Raw genomic sequence first — 16,512 nt, forward strand, 5'->3', positions numbered from 1 at the left:
TATCGCGCTTGTATATAAACATTTTTTAAATATACATGATATTATATTAGTAGGTGATAATATTATAATGTTATTAAGTTAATATATAAACTAAAATTATATTTATTAAAATTAAAGTAAAATATAATAATGAAGAACGAGATAGCTTATTATTTATTTTAGGTTTAATCACACGCAAAGTCCTCGTTTTGGTTAAGAAATCTCAATTGGGTCCTCAGCTTCAAAATTGTCCCAATTAAGTCCTTAAGTTTGAAGATTTGTATTAAATAAACCATTTCCGTCAGGTACTGTGAAACGATGTTTGATGTTGCTGTGATGTAATATTAAACAGTACACGTGTAAATTGTTTATAAATTTCACTGTTGTTGACGTGTATATAGGAAGAGGCAATGCTTATGACTTTGCCCTAACAATTGAAGAAAGAAAAAGTAAAGTAGCCATGTCATTTTCAAATTCGTTTGGATCTTGCACATGTGGGGGAAGCAACCTAGTGGTGGGTATGATGGTGGTCGTTCATCTCACGGTGGTGGATCTTCCCATGGCTGTGGCGCAAGGATTTTTGCTATTAAGCCCATGTGCTACTGTGGTCAGACAGCTGTATTGAGAACAACAAAACCCCTTAAGAATAGGGGCAAACAATTTTGGGGATGCCCTAAGTTTAAGGTAAGATGTGGGGAAAATTCATTTTTTGTTCAATTTAAGTTTTCTGGCAAGAAAAAATGATAACGTGATTGTGGTATTTTGTGGAACAGAGTGGGTCTCAAGATTTGGGTGGCTGGAATTTTTTCCAATGGTTTATTGAACAGGAAATCGAAGAAAGAGATGTGGTGAAGATGGAAGAAAAAGATTTTGGAGGGAATAAAGTGCTGAAAGTAGAGAAGATTGAAGAAAAAGATGTGGTAAATATGAGAGAAAGAGATGGTGGATGGATCATAACTAGGAAACTAGATGAGGCTATAGTTGGTTTGCAAAAGTGGATGAAGTTGATGTTAGGGATGATGGTTGTTGTATGCGTTATGAATGTGATATTTACCTTTCAGGAAGCACCCATTTAACCCAATGAAAGGCCTACAGCTTGTGAAACTATCCTTGCATGCCTTCAAACATGCATAGAATCTCCTGAAAATTAATTCACCATTTACTTCCTCAACTTTGATCTTCACTGTTGACCCTGGATTGGTTCTCAAGAGCTCGTGTGCATAGTCATAGATTCTCTTGAATTGCTCTTTATATGAACCCTCCACATTTTTTGCTGCCATTGCTTTAGCCCTATACGCCATATTCCTAGATATTCCTATATTCCATTTTCTGCTCACTTTCTCATGCATATCAGTAACTTTCATATGTGGATTTTCCCTAACAGTTTTTTCCATGTGCTTACTTAACCATAACTTTCTTTATCAAAGGTATCCTCCTCACTTTCTGATGCACTAATTAACTCATCAGAATGCCACTCATTATCAGAAATAGGACTGTCTTCAACACTATCTGAATCACTTTGCTGATGTTTCACATTTTTCCTAGAGGACCGTTGTGGTTTTTTTCTATCTTTTGTCTTTGCACACTCAGCATCCTACTGTGAAACATTTTCAACTTCACATTCAATATCACCAACCCACTCATCTTCCATATCACTGTGAACTTCACATTCAATGCTAACATCAATTAGTCCCTCATCACTACAAGTCTCAGATTCAGTATCCTCTTCCAGAAGTACATCATCAACATATATATCATCTTCCTCCTCTTCTTCACAAACATCTACATTTTCTTTTCTACCCTCACTATCATCATCCACCTCATGTTCACCTCCACCCACACCATCCTCCACCTCATGTTCACCTCCACCCAAACCATCCTCCACCTCATGTTCACCTAAACCATTACCAGCTCCCACCTCTTTATCAACTTCACCACCACATTCAAACTGACCATCCTCTTGTATATCTTCTAATCCAGGTTCAGCTTCAATTTGTATCTGCTCCCCTTCACCAACACACCCAAACTCGGTACCCTCTTCTATCTCTTCTAAACCAGGTTGAACCCCCTCAATGGCTTCTATTATCTCTGGTTCAGTCATCTTATGTACCACATACAAGTGCACTACACCATTTAGCTTGGCTAAGTTAACCATATGCATAACACCCTTATCATCTGTTAAAAGTTCTAACCTATCTTCCAGCACTGACCCACCTCTTAAAGAGTACCATAACTCCTTAATATTGACGTGTCCTAACTCTGTCAGTCCACCTACAATCTCAAAATAACTCCACCTGTCCGGGTCACAAAACCACTCTGTAGTTTCCCCTTCAAAGACCAGTTTCCCATTATCATGACATACAAAACTTCCACTGTGGTGGACCACAACTTCAAAGCGGTCGTCACACATATCACCCTATATATACAGATATAACCACAAATAAATTAAGAAATTACAGTCCCTACCACACACACTGAAATGGGGGACCACAGTGACAAAATATTTAGACACCCACGTGGGAGACAAAAACCATAAAAGAGAACCCCACCACCACACCGAATATGGAAAAGCAAACAAACTTTACACACAACCAACACACTTAAACAACATTATCCACCAACCAAATCTTACGCAAAACAAAACAATCACAGAATAAAGTGCACCAAATCATACTTAAAGGAATATAATCAAATTTAGTAGCAAAACCCAACATCCAAAGCTAACTCACCTTCGCAACAGTGCACCTCCTACAAATTCTTCTTCGATGAACCACGAACGCCAATGAAAATGATCCACCAACAAGTGAAACCCACGAACGCTAGAACAAATGCCCTAATCTTCCACCCAACCCACCTTTTCCTTAGCTTCGCGCTCCACTGCTCAGTTCCTGCGACATGAAGTAAATAAACCCTAACTTCAAATTTGGGGATTTGTTAACTTTCGAGATTACCAGCCAATGTCGTTCCAATTCTTTTCCTTTTTTTCGTTTTACATTTTTTATTTTCCACGTCAGTAAAAAAGTCCAACGCAAACTGTCTATTGTACATCGCTGTTAAACATTTTAACAGTGTTAACGATTTGCCCTTATTTAATACAAATTTTCAAACTTAAGGACTCAATTGGGACAATTTTGAAGCTGAGGACCCAATTGAGATTTCTTAACCAAAACGAGGACTTTGTGTGTGATTAAACCTTTATTTTATTTATAAATAATAAATAAAATATTATCAGCCAATTGATATTATTTCAATCTCATGGATCAAGTTCAATGAATCTGTTCACTTTGATGTAAGTTCTTTGCAATCTCATGGATTACCTTACCTTCCTATATATTTCTTATCAGCTAGTTTGAAGGACCATCATTAACACACTCAGTTATTGTAATGTATGAAGATAATTACAATATATTTTTCTGAATCTGTTAGTATGAACTCAATTTTCTCCCACGATTATCATTTCACAGTCTTTAACCTGTAAGCCTTAAAGAATCTGTTTAATAATTTATTTAAAGTAATATCAATGAATTTTTCTTGATATTTATAAAAAATATCAGTGAATATTTCTTGTTATAAAAAGGTGAACCTGTAAAAGTAAAAGAACGAGACAGTTTATTTTATAAAAAGTTTTTAAAAATTTAATAGATTATTATATTAAAAGGTAAAATTGATATTTTGAAAGCTCGACACAAAAAAGAGAATCCCTTTATATATTCTTATAAATATTTATGTGTTTCCATCCAAACCTATTTTTCTTTTTAGCATTTATACTTTACTTTTAATATATGAAAATACACTTGAATTTGTCTGAATTGAATTAAGTCCCTTTCTTATTTCAATTACAAAATTAAAAAAAAATTATATAATTATTAAATAACTAAAAATAATTCCTAATTTCTGATTGTAAAAGTTAATAAATATAATTATATAATAAATAATATAATATAATTTTTTCCATGAGTCAAATTAGTGAGAGAGAGTAATTAAATTTAGGCTTAAATATACATTTGGTCCCTATTTTTGTTGATTTTATTCAATTTGGTCCCTATTTTCGTTTTAGGTTCAATTAGGTCTTCATTTTCGTCAAATTATGATCAATTTGGTCATTTTCACTAACAGTGTTTAAATAGTTAACGTTTTTGAACAGTGCATGCCACGTGTCACCTCATAAAAAAACCAGGATTGACACGTGGCATGTACTGTTAAAAAACGTTAACTATTTAAACACTGTTAGTAAAAATGACCAAATTAATCACAATTTAACGAAAATAAGGACCTAATTAAACATAAAACGAAAATAGAAACCAAATATAATAAAATCAACAAATATAGTAACCAAATTTATATTCTAACTCTTAAATTTAATTAAAATCTCACCTACCCATCACTTCCACGAAAAAACAGTGCAGCGGAGCAGTGGTATCCCTTTCTCTACCCAACCTAGCGCGCGACGGCGAACGTGGGCGACGGTCTGTGGTTCGACGGCGAACGGTTCAGAAGAAGGAACGGACCAGTGCGGGACAGCAGAAGAAGAAGAGTAAAACCCTAATGCCCTAATCAGTGAGTTTTCTTCACTCGCTCACCAAACCATTGTCGTTTTAGGTTTTAAAAATTCTTCTCTTCGAACTCGCCCGGTTGCCAATTCAGGGTCTTTTGTCAAAATAAATAAATAATTTTTTTCTGTTCCACCACATGCAATGTAAGATTGATTAAGTCATTTGTTGCTTTATGATTTTGATGTGTCTAGAATTTCAACATTGCCAAATTGATGTAAGATTGACTACCAAACAACTAGAAGAGTAAATGAAAAGAAATTTGGCAATACTCATTGCATAAGTTACAGAGAATTTCAGCGCATGATAGGGCAGGCCTATGCATCTTAAATATAATAACATGTATAAAAACATTTACGAGTCCACTTCTAATCTAGTGGGTTGAACTTTAGGGTAAGTTGGTTCGTGACAGTATAGATATCTATTTCTTTCGTTGCCTCTTTTATTGGCACTATTTTTTATTCACATTTCTGTTCACTTATACCATTTAAAGTTATGATCTTCCAATACTTAATAAATACTTATCCAGTTATACTTGCCCAAAACTCACTGCAACTAAACACCTTGTTTATATAACCAGTACCAAATTTTTGTGCTGCCCAAGTTCAGTAAGAATTGAACTGGCAAAGAAATTATTTGAGATTCTGCATTGGTTCAATATTTGAATATTGCTATTTCTTTAGTAGGATAAACCACACCAACTCAATTTTGTTGCTTCTAATGTCCGCTCCACCCAAATGTTGCGCTTTAAGTTAAAATTGTATTAAAGGTGTATTTTTTTGATAATTCAATTATTTAGTTGTGTTTATTTGTTGCTTTATTGCAGAAGCAAAGGAGAAACTCCCTTTTTGTTACTTCCTTCTCTCTTAGTGTCTCACAAATGAAGATGTATGTTTTCCAGTGTTGTTTGTTTTCAAATTAATACACTATTTTCAATTGAACCTTTCTCTTATCTATTGGCCTTTGGTTGATGTTTGCTAACTTTGTCATAGCTTAGAGGCCAATGCTGGTGCACTCACAAATTTTGAGGTGCTTGATTTCTTACGAGCTAAAGGAGCTTCAAAGGATCCAACAAGGGTTATTGCCAAAGTAGCGCAGTCTGAATACAAGGTTAGGTTTGCCTTTTTTTCTAATAGATGGCAATATTTTGTAAGTTCTATTGATAGATGAATCTTCTGCATATCTAGCAGGTTTATGATTATTTGGTTGACACTGCTGCTGCTGATCAAACAAGAGAGAGCATCAACGAGTTTTTGACTAGTATTAAACGGCATGACCTAGCAAAAGCCGAGGTTCTGAACATATTAAACACTAGGCCAGCTGCTGAAGTTGAATTATTCCCTGTAAGTGTCAAAATTTTAATTTTCCCACTTATTTTACACTAAACCATGCAGTTAGAAGTTATTAGCTCTGTAATGTGTTTCTGTTATTTGCCTTCAGCTTTAAATTATGAGGTATGAAGTGTTGAATTTTAACTTTTACGCTGTGATGTAACTTGTCAACTCGAGCATATAAGCAACAAACAATTCTGACAAGCTTAGTGAACTTTTAAATCTCTGTTTTGCTACCTTAGGGAACTTTTACTCACCACAAGCTTTGCTCATTTAAGGGGATGATGGAGTATATTATTAGACATTTCTAACCTATTATACATGATAATTTCTATTTAGATGACGGTATAAAATATTTTTGCATTTATAGAGTATAGTCGGTGTATACTAGCTATGATCATCAATACGTAGGGTTTAAAACTTCAAACTTAAATATATTAAGAAGGATTAATGAAGTTTTTAGTCTAAAATTTTGGATTTTTGTTCGGTGCCTATAAATTTTTTGTTTAAAAATTACTCCTCAATTAAGACAAATTTACTCCGGGACAGGGTTTAATGTTGATGGTTAAAAATACATGAAAGACTAAAATTGGCCAATTTATTTTGTAAAGACTGAAATCAAGATCCACCATTTTTGAAGGACTATACTTCTTTAGTCCTGTAGCTGATTATCATATTTTTTTCAAATTTGCTTTGGGATATTTAAATTCCTGATTAATTGTGTGTGCGCAAGAAGTGAGCAGGTTGGAATAATCAGGTTTGCAAGTCTGCCATTTCTTACTGTGCATAACTTTTAAGCCAAAAAATTAAAGGGCTTTGTTATGTTTGATAATAATTTTCTGTCACGAGAGTATTGTATCTCTAATTCTACATCTGGATTTCTCCATTCTTGGTATAGGACTTGAATTTGGGACTGATAATGTGGTTTAAGATATTTAGTCTATGTGAATAGGTACCCTTACGAAACCGTAATTAAGCAGTTTGTTCACTTTGATTACACAGATCATAGAGAGTTGTGAGGGGCGTTTTCCAGATGAAGAGGTGACTGAAATAGTAGAGCTGGTGACGAGAACATTGCCGCCACCTCCAAGTATGAAGGAGGAAGAAATCACCAAGGGTGACGAAGAAACTGCTACACTGAAAAATGAAAACGATGAGGTTATTGAAGATCCCATGGACACAAGATAAAACGACTAATTGGGTGTTATTCATATATTTAGAAAAATGATATATACTATACGCATCTTAATTTTATGTGCAAATATTACATGTTTTTTCTTGTGAACTCTCTTTTCTTATCATGTTGTATAATCTATAAATTTATCACTCTTACTTTTTGCTAGGTGTATATTAAGAATTGATAATTTTTTTTTATGTATATAAATATTTTCTAAAATTTATTGACTTTTTGCTTGAAAATCTCATCTCCACTTGTTGAAATTGTTAAAAATCATGTTAAAAAAAATTACAGTTATTTAAAACAAAATATTTAATTAATTTAAAATAAAGAAAAGTTGGTTGTGTTTATAATTAATTGTCCGGTTATTTTAGACTAACCAGACTTACTAGTATTTTCTTCCATAGATAATATTATTTGGTTATTGTACTGTTGTCAAATTTTAAACAAGAATTTGAACTTTGGATACCTACTGTATAATGTAGGTAAACAATTGTGTTAGTCTTGAAAGCTGTAATTTACGGTCATATGAGTGTCATCTAAGTTTACAAAAGTATTCCTCACAAAATAAGTTCATAAAAGTGTTAAATTAAAAAAGTTCTTAAATATATATATATATATATATATATATATATATATATTATTTTCTTAGTTTTTTTTATAATCCTTCTTTTTCTTTTATTGCATACTTTTTCTTTTCTATTTTAATAATTTGACTTGTTTTATATAATGAAATCTATTCACATTTTTAAGGTAATTTTCCTTTTATCATCACTTAAAAGTATCATTATGTTCAAATGGTGTTTTATTAATTAAAGTCAATCAAATAGTTTTATGTCTCTTATTTAAATACTTTTATTCCTTTTTAGTATTTTATTTATTTATTTTTTACATAAAAGTATTTGATCTCAATTTTAAATGTTTAATCGTATAAATCTTTAGGGTTTATAAAAGTATAAATCTTTCATTTAGTAGGTAATATAGAAAACATGTCTTTTTTATTCTCTTTGATAGTTAGCTTTTGTTTCATATAAATTTTTTTTTTGTTTTGTTAAAACAATTTTCATTATCTCGTAACAGTTCGACTACTTTGATATCTGAAAAGTTTTTCTTAAATTTTCAAGGTATACTCTTCTTATCATGTTCTTAATTATATATTTGTTTTCTCTTATGTGATTTCATTGAAATATATATCAAATTATTTTTAAGATGCAGAATTAATGATTTTCAGTCCTTTTTAAACTTTTTATTTGTTATTTATTTTTATCATGTAAAATATTGTTTTGATGATTTTTTATATAATTAATTTTGGTTTCTATCCCATTTCGTAAGTGTAATTTTATCACTACAATTGTAAATACATTTTATTTACTATAATATAATAACTTAATATCATTGTCATAAATATTGTTTATCACGATCCAATATAGATTGAAGTTCAAGATATGAAAAACGTGTACTAAATTTCAATTATTATTATCTTAACCTTTATTCTTTGTGCAATTTTGTTCAAAGTGGTGTATTATAATTTTTATTAGTGTATAAAAAAATGATTTAAATTAGGATTTAGAGAAAGGAAGTAAAGAGACCTTTAAAAATAATTTATATTTAAGTTTCACTAATCTTTGAAAATATAATAAATATTTTGGTTATTAGGAATGTTTTTTGGTAATTTGAAATGTATATAACTATAATTTTTTTATAAATATTTGATATTAAAAAACAATAATACACCCCTTTTGGTATTACATATATGATAATGTCATGTTTTTTGTTTTTTTCTGCTATCAATTTTTTTACAACAATAATAATTAATTGATATTGAAATAACAAGAAAACTGGTATAGACATAGGTACGGGTGTATACCCGTTACTTGGTTGAGATAAAGATGAGATAAAAAAATGTTATACATGTTAGGTATGGATATGTAGATGAAGATAAATTTTTTCTTTAAGGATGAGTATGAAATAATGAAACTTATGCCCACCCTAGCCATTGTCATCCCTCCTCATCCTCAATGGATTATGGCCAGAGGTGGAACATTATAGGAGTAGGGAGGGGCCTAGGGCCCCCCAAATATTTTTGATTTTTTTCAAAATTATATATCTATTTTTGGAATTTTTAATTGAAAATTTTAAAATTTTAAATGGTATATTTTAGAAATTGATGATAATTAAATTGTGTCTCTTTATTTTTTTTATAAAATAAAACATTTAATGTTAAGTAATAAAAAATAAAATCTAATATAATAAAAAAATATATTTAGGTTTAATTAGTCTTCTAGTATCTGTTTTCGTCTAAAAATACCAAATTGCGATTAAAAAATTACGACTAAATTGAAACTAAAAAAATTCGAAGACCAACTTACATTATTGGAAATAATAACCAAAAGAATAATTAAACAAAACATTTATTAAAATATTTTTTATTTTCTTCTGTCATTGCCTTTTTTATTTTTGACAAAATCGTACTCATCTCTCACTATCATATGTTTTTTTTTTTTGAAGAAAAATGAAGTTATCACATACTCATTATGTTTGCTCTCATTGCTCATTTGTTTCCTTCATTTCTCGAAGACAAAAAAATATAACTCTTTCTTATCTTACTTGATGATAAAATATTATTTTAATAGTTATTAAATTTATTTTTTATCTCATGAGCCTTTTGTATACTTATTTTTTATGATTATAGAAGCAAAAAAATATTGTATTGTGTTTTTTTATAACCGATTTTTAATTGTGACTTGATTATAATATATTTTTCTTCTAATATTTATGTCTCTCAATATTTTATTAGATTATGATAATTTTTTTAATATATTAAAAAAAAGCATATCAATGAAGAATAGAATAATAGATTCATTTTGTAGGAGTGGTTAAAGGGAAGCTACACGTGAAGATGAAAGTTAAATTATACTTCTTCACGTTTTTTAAAGTATTTAAAGCATTATACTAATGATCCAATCAAATGATCAAAGAATTATATTATTCTGCTCCTCCAAAACTCTTAGTCAGGATCCACCACTGATTATGGCTATTGTCCTAACTCTACTTGACCTCATATAAAACACATGACGCACGTGCACACAGGCATGCACGCGTACCCATGCACACACGCACACACATGCACACCCACCCACCCGCACACACACATACACACACACACACACACACACACAACATTAGTTAGCATATATTGAAATTCGATTAGTCAAAATTTTGCTCGTTCATTGGGAAAAGTTAGCCTAGCAACACAACCATTTTGAACTCTTCGTATTTTTCATATAATATTTTCACTCAACGATTTTTCCCAAACCCCTAGAACCTTTTTTCATAAGACTCACCCAGCGAATATAATGACTTGAGCTCCCTAGATTTAAACTTTTTAACTTTCGCCAAACTAGTTGGCTCGCCCAAAGAGTTTACATATTGGTTCTATAACTCCAACTAATATTTTTAATTTCAGCACTATAGGCAGTGGCGAAACTTGGACTAAAATTGTAAGGGGGCCAAATTAGATTTGTTATATATAATTTTTCTTTAGAAGAAAAACTATTCATTTTTTTCTCTTCATTTATTCTTCTTAAAACAAACACACATAATAGTAGAATTTAAAAAAATATTACTATCATTCGCTATTATATCATGCTATTATATCATGATACCAATTCATGAATACCATTTTAGACAAGTCATTCGTATCTCATCAATTTGATTTGGTGGTATTGTCAAATTTGATATCGTTTTTCCTAAATCACGTTCTAATGAATTGTTAAATTCATTATATGTAACTCTAAGAACTTTAGAGATTTGTTTTATATTGTCTTAAATTCTTGGTCCTTATTAAATTTCTCAAGATTAGTTAACGTAAATGCATTTCTTTTTCAACTTCATCACAAGCCTTCCTCTTTGAAAAAAATGAATCAATTTTTTTACTTTTTATCATAATCTTTCTAATATAAATTTATCACCTCTTACCTATTTAGAAAAAATAAAATTTATATTCACAAATCACAATTATCACAATGCAAAACATAACAAAACTCATACTACTTTAATTAAATAAGCAATACTGTATAAATTCAAAACTTAAAAAATTTTTTTACCATAGGTAGCGAAAAACACAAAATCCCTAAATTTCATAATTAAGGGTTATAATAATTTAGGAAAAATTATAATTAGGGTTCATACCAATTTCACAAAAGAATCCCTAAAATTATAATTAGGGTTTATATTAATTTGGGATAAACTTAATTTGGAAGAAACATCCTAAAAAGAATCATAAACTAACATACATAATTCATAATAAGATACTAACCTTGATTTGTGAGAGATCATGTAAGAATGTATACATGAATCTCAATCTATGTCTTTCCAACCTCTATTTTCCAACCTATCTATTTGTATTTATCTCTCTTCATACACTTTCATAATAATTTACATGATAGAAAGATCTTATAGTCAGAAAAACAACCCCAATCTCTTTTATAAATTAATGTCTCTATTAAATTTTTTTATTTTATCTTTTATTATAATTTTTCATAATATAATTTTAATATAAATAATATATAATATAATTTTAAAAAATATATAAAAATATATAAAAAAAATTCAAAAAAAAAAAATGGGGGAGCCGTGGCTCCCCCATGTCCTATCCTAGTTCCGCCCCTAACTATAGATCCAATTCAATTCTAAAATATAGCACCAAAAGTCAATTTAACCAAACCAATATATTTATCCATAAATTTTCAAACCAAGATATCGTACCAAAAATTCAACACACATCAATACTCACTACTATACATATCATCATAGATTTTAGCCAAATCACAATATCATATAATATAAAGTTAAAGAACAAAAATAACGAGTTCCTTTACTTGAACTTGAGTTTTTATTCAACTAAGCTCTAAGATCTTAGTTCTCACAGGATACTTTATCTATATGCAAAAAACTTAAATCAATGATATGGATATATCCAAGTAATCACATATAAATAGATATCTATCTTGAACCCAAAATAATCATATGCAAGCATTCCCTCCTTCCCCACCATGCAAACGGATTTTCAAAATGACTTAAGAAAATGGTAAAAGATAAACTTACTAGATTGACTACTATGATTAGACAAAACTATTGTGTTCTACACCAAGACTCCTATAATAGTGTTTTATCTTCAAACATATGAGAAAAAAATTTAAAACTTAAAGAAAATATAGAAAAAGGTTGGACATTTTTTTAGAGAAATAATAGTTTTTATAAAATAAAACTCAATTAATTGATTTTTCTATTTATAAACTCATAATAGCAAAATAATCAAGCTTCATTTATAAATATTACTTCTACTCTTAGTTATTTTCATGGTTTCTTCCAAATCCTTAAATTTATGTTTTAAATAAAACATATTAGATTGAAACTGAAATAGTTTTAATTTTAATTTTAATTTTAAAATATCTTTAGTTGAAATAGTTTTTGAAATAGCCTATCTTTTTAATTATGTTTTATTTATATTTTTCAAATGCTATAAAACAAAACATGTCGGATTAGAATAGAGCTGAAATAGTTTTTGATTTTAATTTTAAAATATCTTTAGTTGAAATAGTTTTTAAAATGGTCTCTCTTTTTTATTATGTTTTCTTTCTATTTTTCAAGTGCATATTTTAAAATAAAACACACGTTGGATTGAAATAGAGTTGAAATATTTTAAATTTTAATTGTAAAATATCATCTTAAGTTGAAATAGTTTTTAAAATAGTCTCTCTTTTTAATTATGTTTTTTTTTTTCATTTATAAGGTTGAAACAACCTAACCTTCTGTGTGGAAATCAAACTGATTTCCCTTTGAATAGAGACTGGTTTAGATTTAAGAGTTGACATTTAATTTTGAAAATCTCAATGTTTCGATAGAACTAAAAATTTATTTTTTAAACAAGAAAAAAAAAATTTTAGCTTTTAAAACTCACAATTAATTCGAAACTATATTGCGATTCTCAGATTTTAATTGACATAACATTCTATTATTTATCTGTTTTTCTTTTACATTTCAATTTTTTTTTCCTAATTGATTTGCAAGTTAGTGTTAACAGGAGTATGTGAATTCATTTTCTTTAAAAAGATAAAGAAAATAAAAAAGTTGAAATATATTTTAGATTAAATGATCACCTAGTTATAAAAAAGTAATTTTAATAAAATTTTTTATTTCCACTATTCCATGATTACTTAAAATATTATCAAAATTTTAAAAAAATTATCATAGTAAAAGTTTTTTTATTATTAAAAATAAAATATGATAGTAGTTACAATAATGAATTTAACATTAGCGATAAGATAAAGAATTGTAAATAGTTGGGTTCCCAATTAATATGTTTTGGTCACATTACACGGCACGGTGAGTACTGTAATACTAAACTATTATTAGCACAAACTTTCACGTTAAACTTTTGTACTATTTTGAAATCACCAAATTGTCTTCTGAAATCGATGATGCAAAGAGTTCTTGCAGATTGATTCATTTGTACCCAAAAACGTGGAGACCCTCTAATCAAGGAGAACGCTTCCACAGTTAGACCCTATTCCCTCGCTCTTATATCTATCACTCACAAACACAATAAACAAACACAAACCACTCCGAATACAAACTCTTCTTTTTCTTCTTCTTCTTCTTTTTCTTCTTATGTCACCACCACCAACCATTCATGGACCCTTATGGCTTTTTCACGTGATTCTCACTGTTTCAGACACCAAACTCCACCTTGGTTCCAACTCTGATTGCTTGGAATGCTGTTTCTACAATGGTCGAGAGAACCGTGCCTGGCTCTGCCATCAAGGTTGTTTCTAAGAAGACCTTGTGTTTTTTCTTCGGAATGACAACGTTGTTGTTCATGTTGTCGTGGTTGTTCGTTCTGCGCTCCACGCAATCCGATGCTACGTCTAACTCCAGCCTTTTCTCTTCCTTCAACGACTCATATTCTGATCCAGTGGAGAAAAAATATGTAGAAGAAGTAGAACCCTCGATTGGTAATAGAGCAATACTCGGTGACAGTATAGAAGCAGAAGCAGCAACGACGACGACCACAACATCACGTGACGTGGTACAACAACAACAACCACCACCACAACAACAAGAAGTGCCGGAAGAACAAGAACAGGAACAAGGTGTGAAATGCAAACCACGTGTTCTGAGAGTTTTCATGTATGATTTGCCTCCTGAGTTTCATTTTGGACTATTGGATTGGACACCTCAAGAGAATGCTGACAGTGTTTGGCCTGATATCAAAGCTGTGTCACCCCATTACCCTGGAGGGTTGAATTTGCAGCATAGTATAGAGTATTGGCTTACTATGGATATTCTTGATTCAGAGGTACCTGAAGCTGAAGCAGAATCTAAAGCAAAGAATGTGATGAGAGTTAGAAACTCTAGTGATGCTGATGTGATATTTGTGCCATTCTTTTCCTCTCTTTGTTATAATCGGTTTTCTAAAACTGGCCCACATGAGAAGAGGAGCAGGAACCAGGTGCTGCAGGAAAAGTTGGTGGATTACGTGACAGCACAAGAGGAATGGAAGAGGTCAGGGGGGAAGGATCATGTCATCTTGGCTCATCATCCGAATAGTATGTTATATGCAAGAACAAAGTTGTGGCCAGGAACTTTCATACTCTCAGATTTTGGGAGGTACCCTCCCACCGTGGCTAATGTTGAGAAAGATGTGATTGCACCTTACAAACATGTGGTTAAATCCTATGATAATGATCAATCCACTTTTGGTAGCCGTCCAATATTGCTCTACTTCCAAGGAGCTATATACAGAAAAGATGTATGTTTCTCTCAGTCTCTCATGTCTTGGTTTTTTAGTTTCTTGAATCTTTCCTTTCTGTCTTTCATCATAATTTTGTATCAGACCTATAAGCCTTTCAATCCCTTTCCTTTCATTCTTCATTTTGGTTTCATCCAATGCCAATATTCAGCACAACTAATTCTTTCTTTGAAAAAACCGTGTTTTAATTGATCAGATCTGTTACATACACAACTACTAGATGTTGGCACTTTAAGGGGAAAAAAGTTAAGAGGATAAAGTTGTGTTTTATAGATAAAACTAGAAAGTAATGGAATGAGGTCATATTTTCAGTTTATGCAGAGGACCACAGGTTCTCGTTTGAAACTTCAGACCTATAAGTCGTTGTGTCATCAAATCCCTAATAATGTTTACTTGATGAACATTCATTTATGGATGCAGTTGGTATCAGCGCATGTTAAATGCATACCGTGCTTGTATTTGTAGCGAAATTTGCATCACATTATCACCAATGTCTTGGGTAAAAAGTTTGATATTGCATAAAACATATTGGTTCTTGTTCAGAAAATGTGTTGTGCTAAACTAGACCCTTTTTGGTTGTGATACTGACTCAGGGAGGTCATGTTCGACATGAGCTATACTATCTTCTGAAAAGGGAAAAGGATGTGCATTTTTCATTTGGGAGTGTTCAAAAGGGTGGAATTAAAAAAGCCACAGAAGGCATGCGTTCTTCCAAGTTCTGTCTCAACATAGCCGGAGACACCCCTTCATCGAACCGTTTGTTTGATGCCATAGTCAGTCACTGTGTTCCTGTGATCATCAGCGACGAAATCGAGTTGCCATACGAGGATGTTCTTGACTACTCTCAGTTCTGCATATTTGTCCGTACCAGAGATGCCCTGAAAAAGAGGTATCTGATAGACTTCATTAGGAGCATTGGGGAGGAAGAGTGGACCAGGATGTGGAATAGGTTGAAAGAGGTTGAGATTTTCTATGAGTTTCAGTTCCCTTCCAAGGAGGGTGATGCTGTGCAAATGATTTGGCAGGCTCTGAAACGCAAGGTTCCTTTCATGAAGTTGAAAACTAACAGGTCTAGAAGGTTTTTCAGGTCTCTTCAGAGAAGTGAGCACAGATCAATACCTGCACCATCTAGTTTTTTGTGAGAGAAATTAATACAAGTAAATGCATGCATGCATGCATGCTTGTTTGTTTTAGAAATGTTAGAAGTATACGAATGTAGTGATGATTTTTCTGTTGACATTGTAATGTAACGTTCTTACTTACCTGATTCATAGGATGTATAATGAAAGTGGTAACACTTGGGGATGTACAATGAAAGTGTCTTTGTTCTATATGTGCTGCTTTTAGCTCTCAGTTGTCACACTAACTTCTGTAATTGTGTTTTCCTCTTGAGTTCTGCGTGTATTTTAATGTGAATGTCTCTTGTTCTATGCATGAAATGATATATCAATCCAAAGTGTGAAGATTTTCCTAGAAGATGATGTGTATGAATCCTTCATTAAAGTATTTTATAGTATACCACAGTGTAAACTCACAAGAAAAGTTTCACCGAATGAAGTGTTCACGCTTTTCTTTCAATCCCAAAAGAACAGAATTGTTTACCAGATATGAAAGTGTATATTGTAGGTCTTGTCTTCAATTGATTTGACAATCGCTTTTAAG

At 31.2% G+C, this 16,512-nt stretch overlaps 2 protein-coding genes across 3 annotated transcripts; both read left to right on the forward strand.

Annotated features, from left to right (window-relative positions):
• The first annotated feature begins 4,344 nt into the window (after positions 1-4,344).
• Positions 4,345-7,197, forward strand: LOC114178278 (uncharacterized). Of its 2 annotated transcripts, none has more exons than XM_028064099.2 (5): positions 4,345-4,536; positions 5,356-5,417; positions 5,522-5,639; positions 5,717-5,872; positions 6,863-7,197. In XM_028064099.2, exons 2-5 carry the CDS (start codon positions 5,410-5,412, stop codon positions 7,046-7,048), a joined length of 468 nt encoding a protein of 155 aa, XP_027919900.1. In that variant the 5' UTR covers positions 4,345-4,536; positions 5,356-5,409; the 3' UTR covers positions 7,049-7,197. The 2 variants fall into 2 exon arrangements, with proteins under 2 accessions (XP_027919900.1, XP_027919908.1); XM_028064107.2 differs by having other exon boundaries at positions 5,720-5,872.
• A 6,470-nt stretch (positions 7,198-13,667) lies between these two features.
• LOC146888856 (putative arabinosyltransferase ARAD1) lies at positions 13,668-16,270 on the forward strand. The gene is made up of 2 exons (XM_085665166.1): positions 13,668-14,850; positions 15,444-16,270. The coding sequence occupies exons 1-2, from the start codon at positions 13,828-13,830 to the stop codon at positions 15,990-15,992; spliced, it is 1,572 nt and encodes a 523-aa protein (XP_085521292.1). The 5' UTR covers positions 13,668-13,827; the 3' UTR covers positions 15,993-16,270.
• Positions 16,271-16,512: the final 242 nt, after the last annotated feature.

Source organism: Vigna unguiculata, chromosome 1, assembly GCF_037176805.1.
Source record: "Vigna unguiculata cultivar grain cowpea cultivar isolate G323 ecotype 2 chromosome 1, ASM3717680v1, whole genome shotgun sequence".
In the NCBI taxonomy this organism is placed as follows: Eukaryota; Viridiplantae; Streptophyta; class Magnoliopsida; order Fabales; family Fabaceae; genus Vigna; species Vigna unguiculata.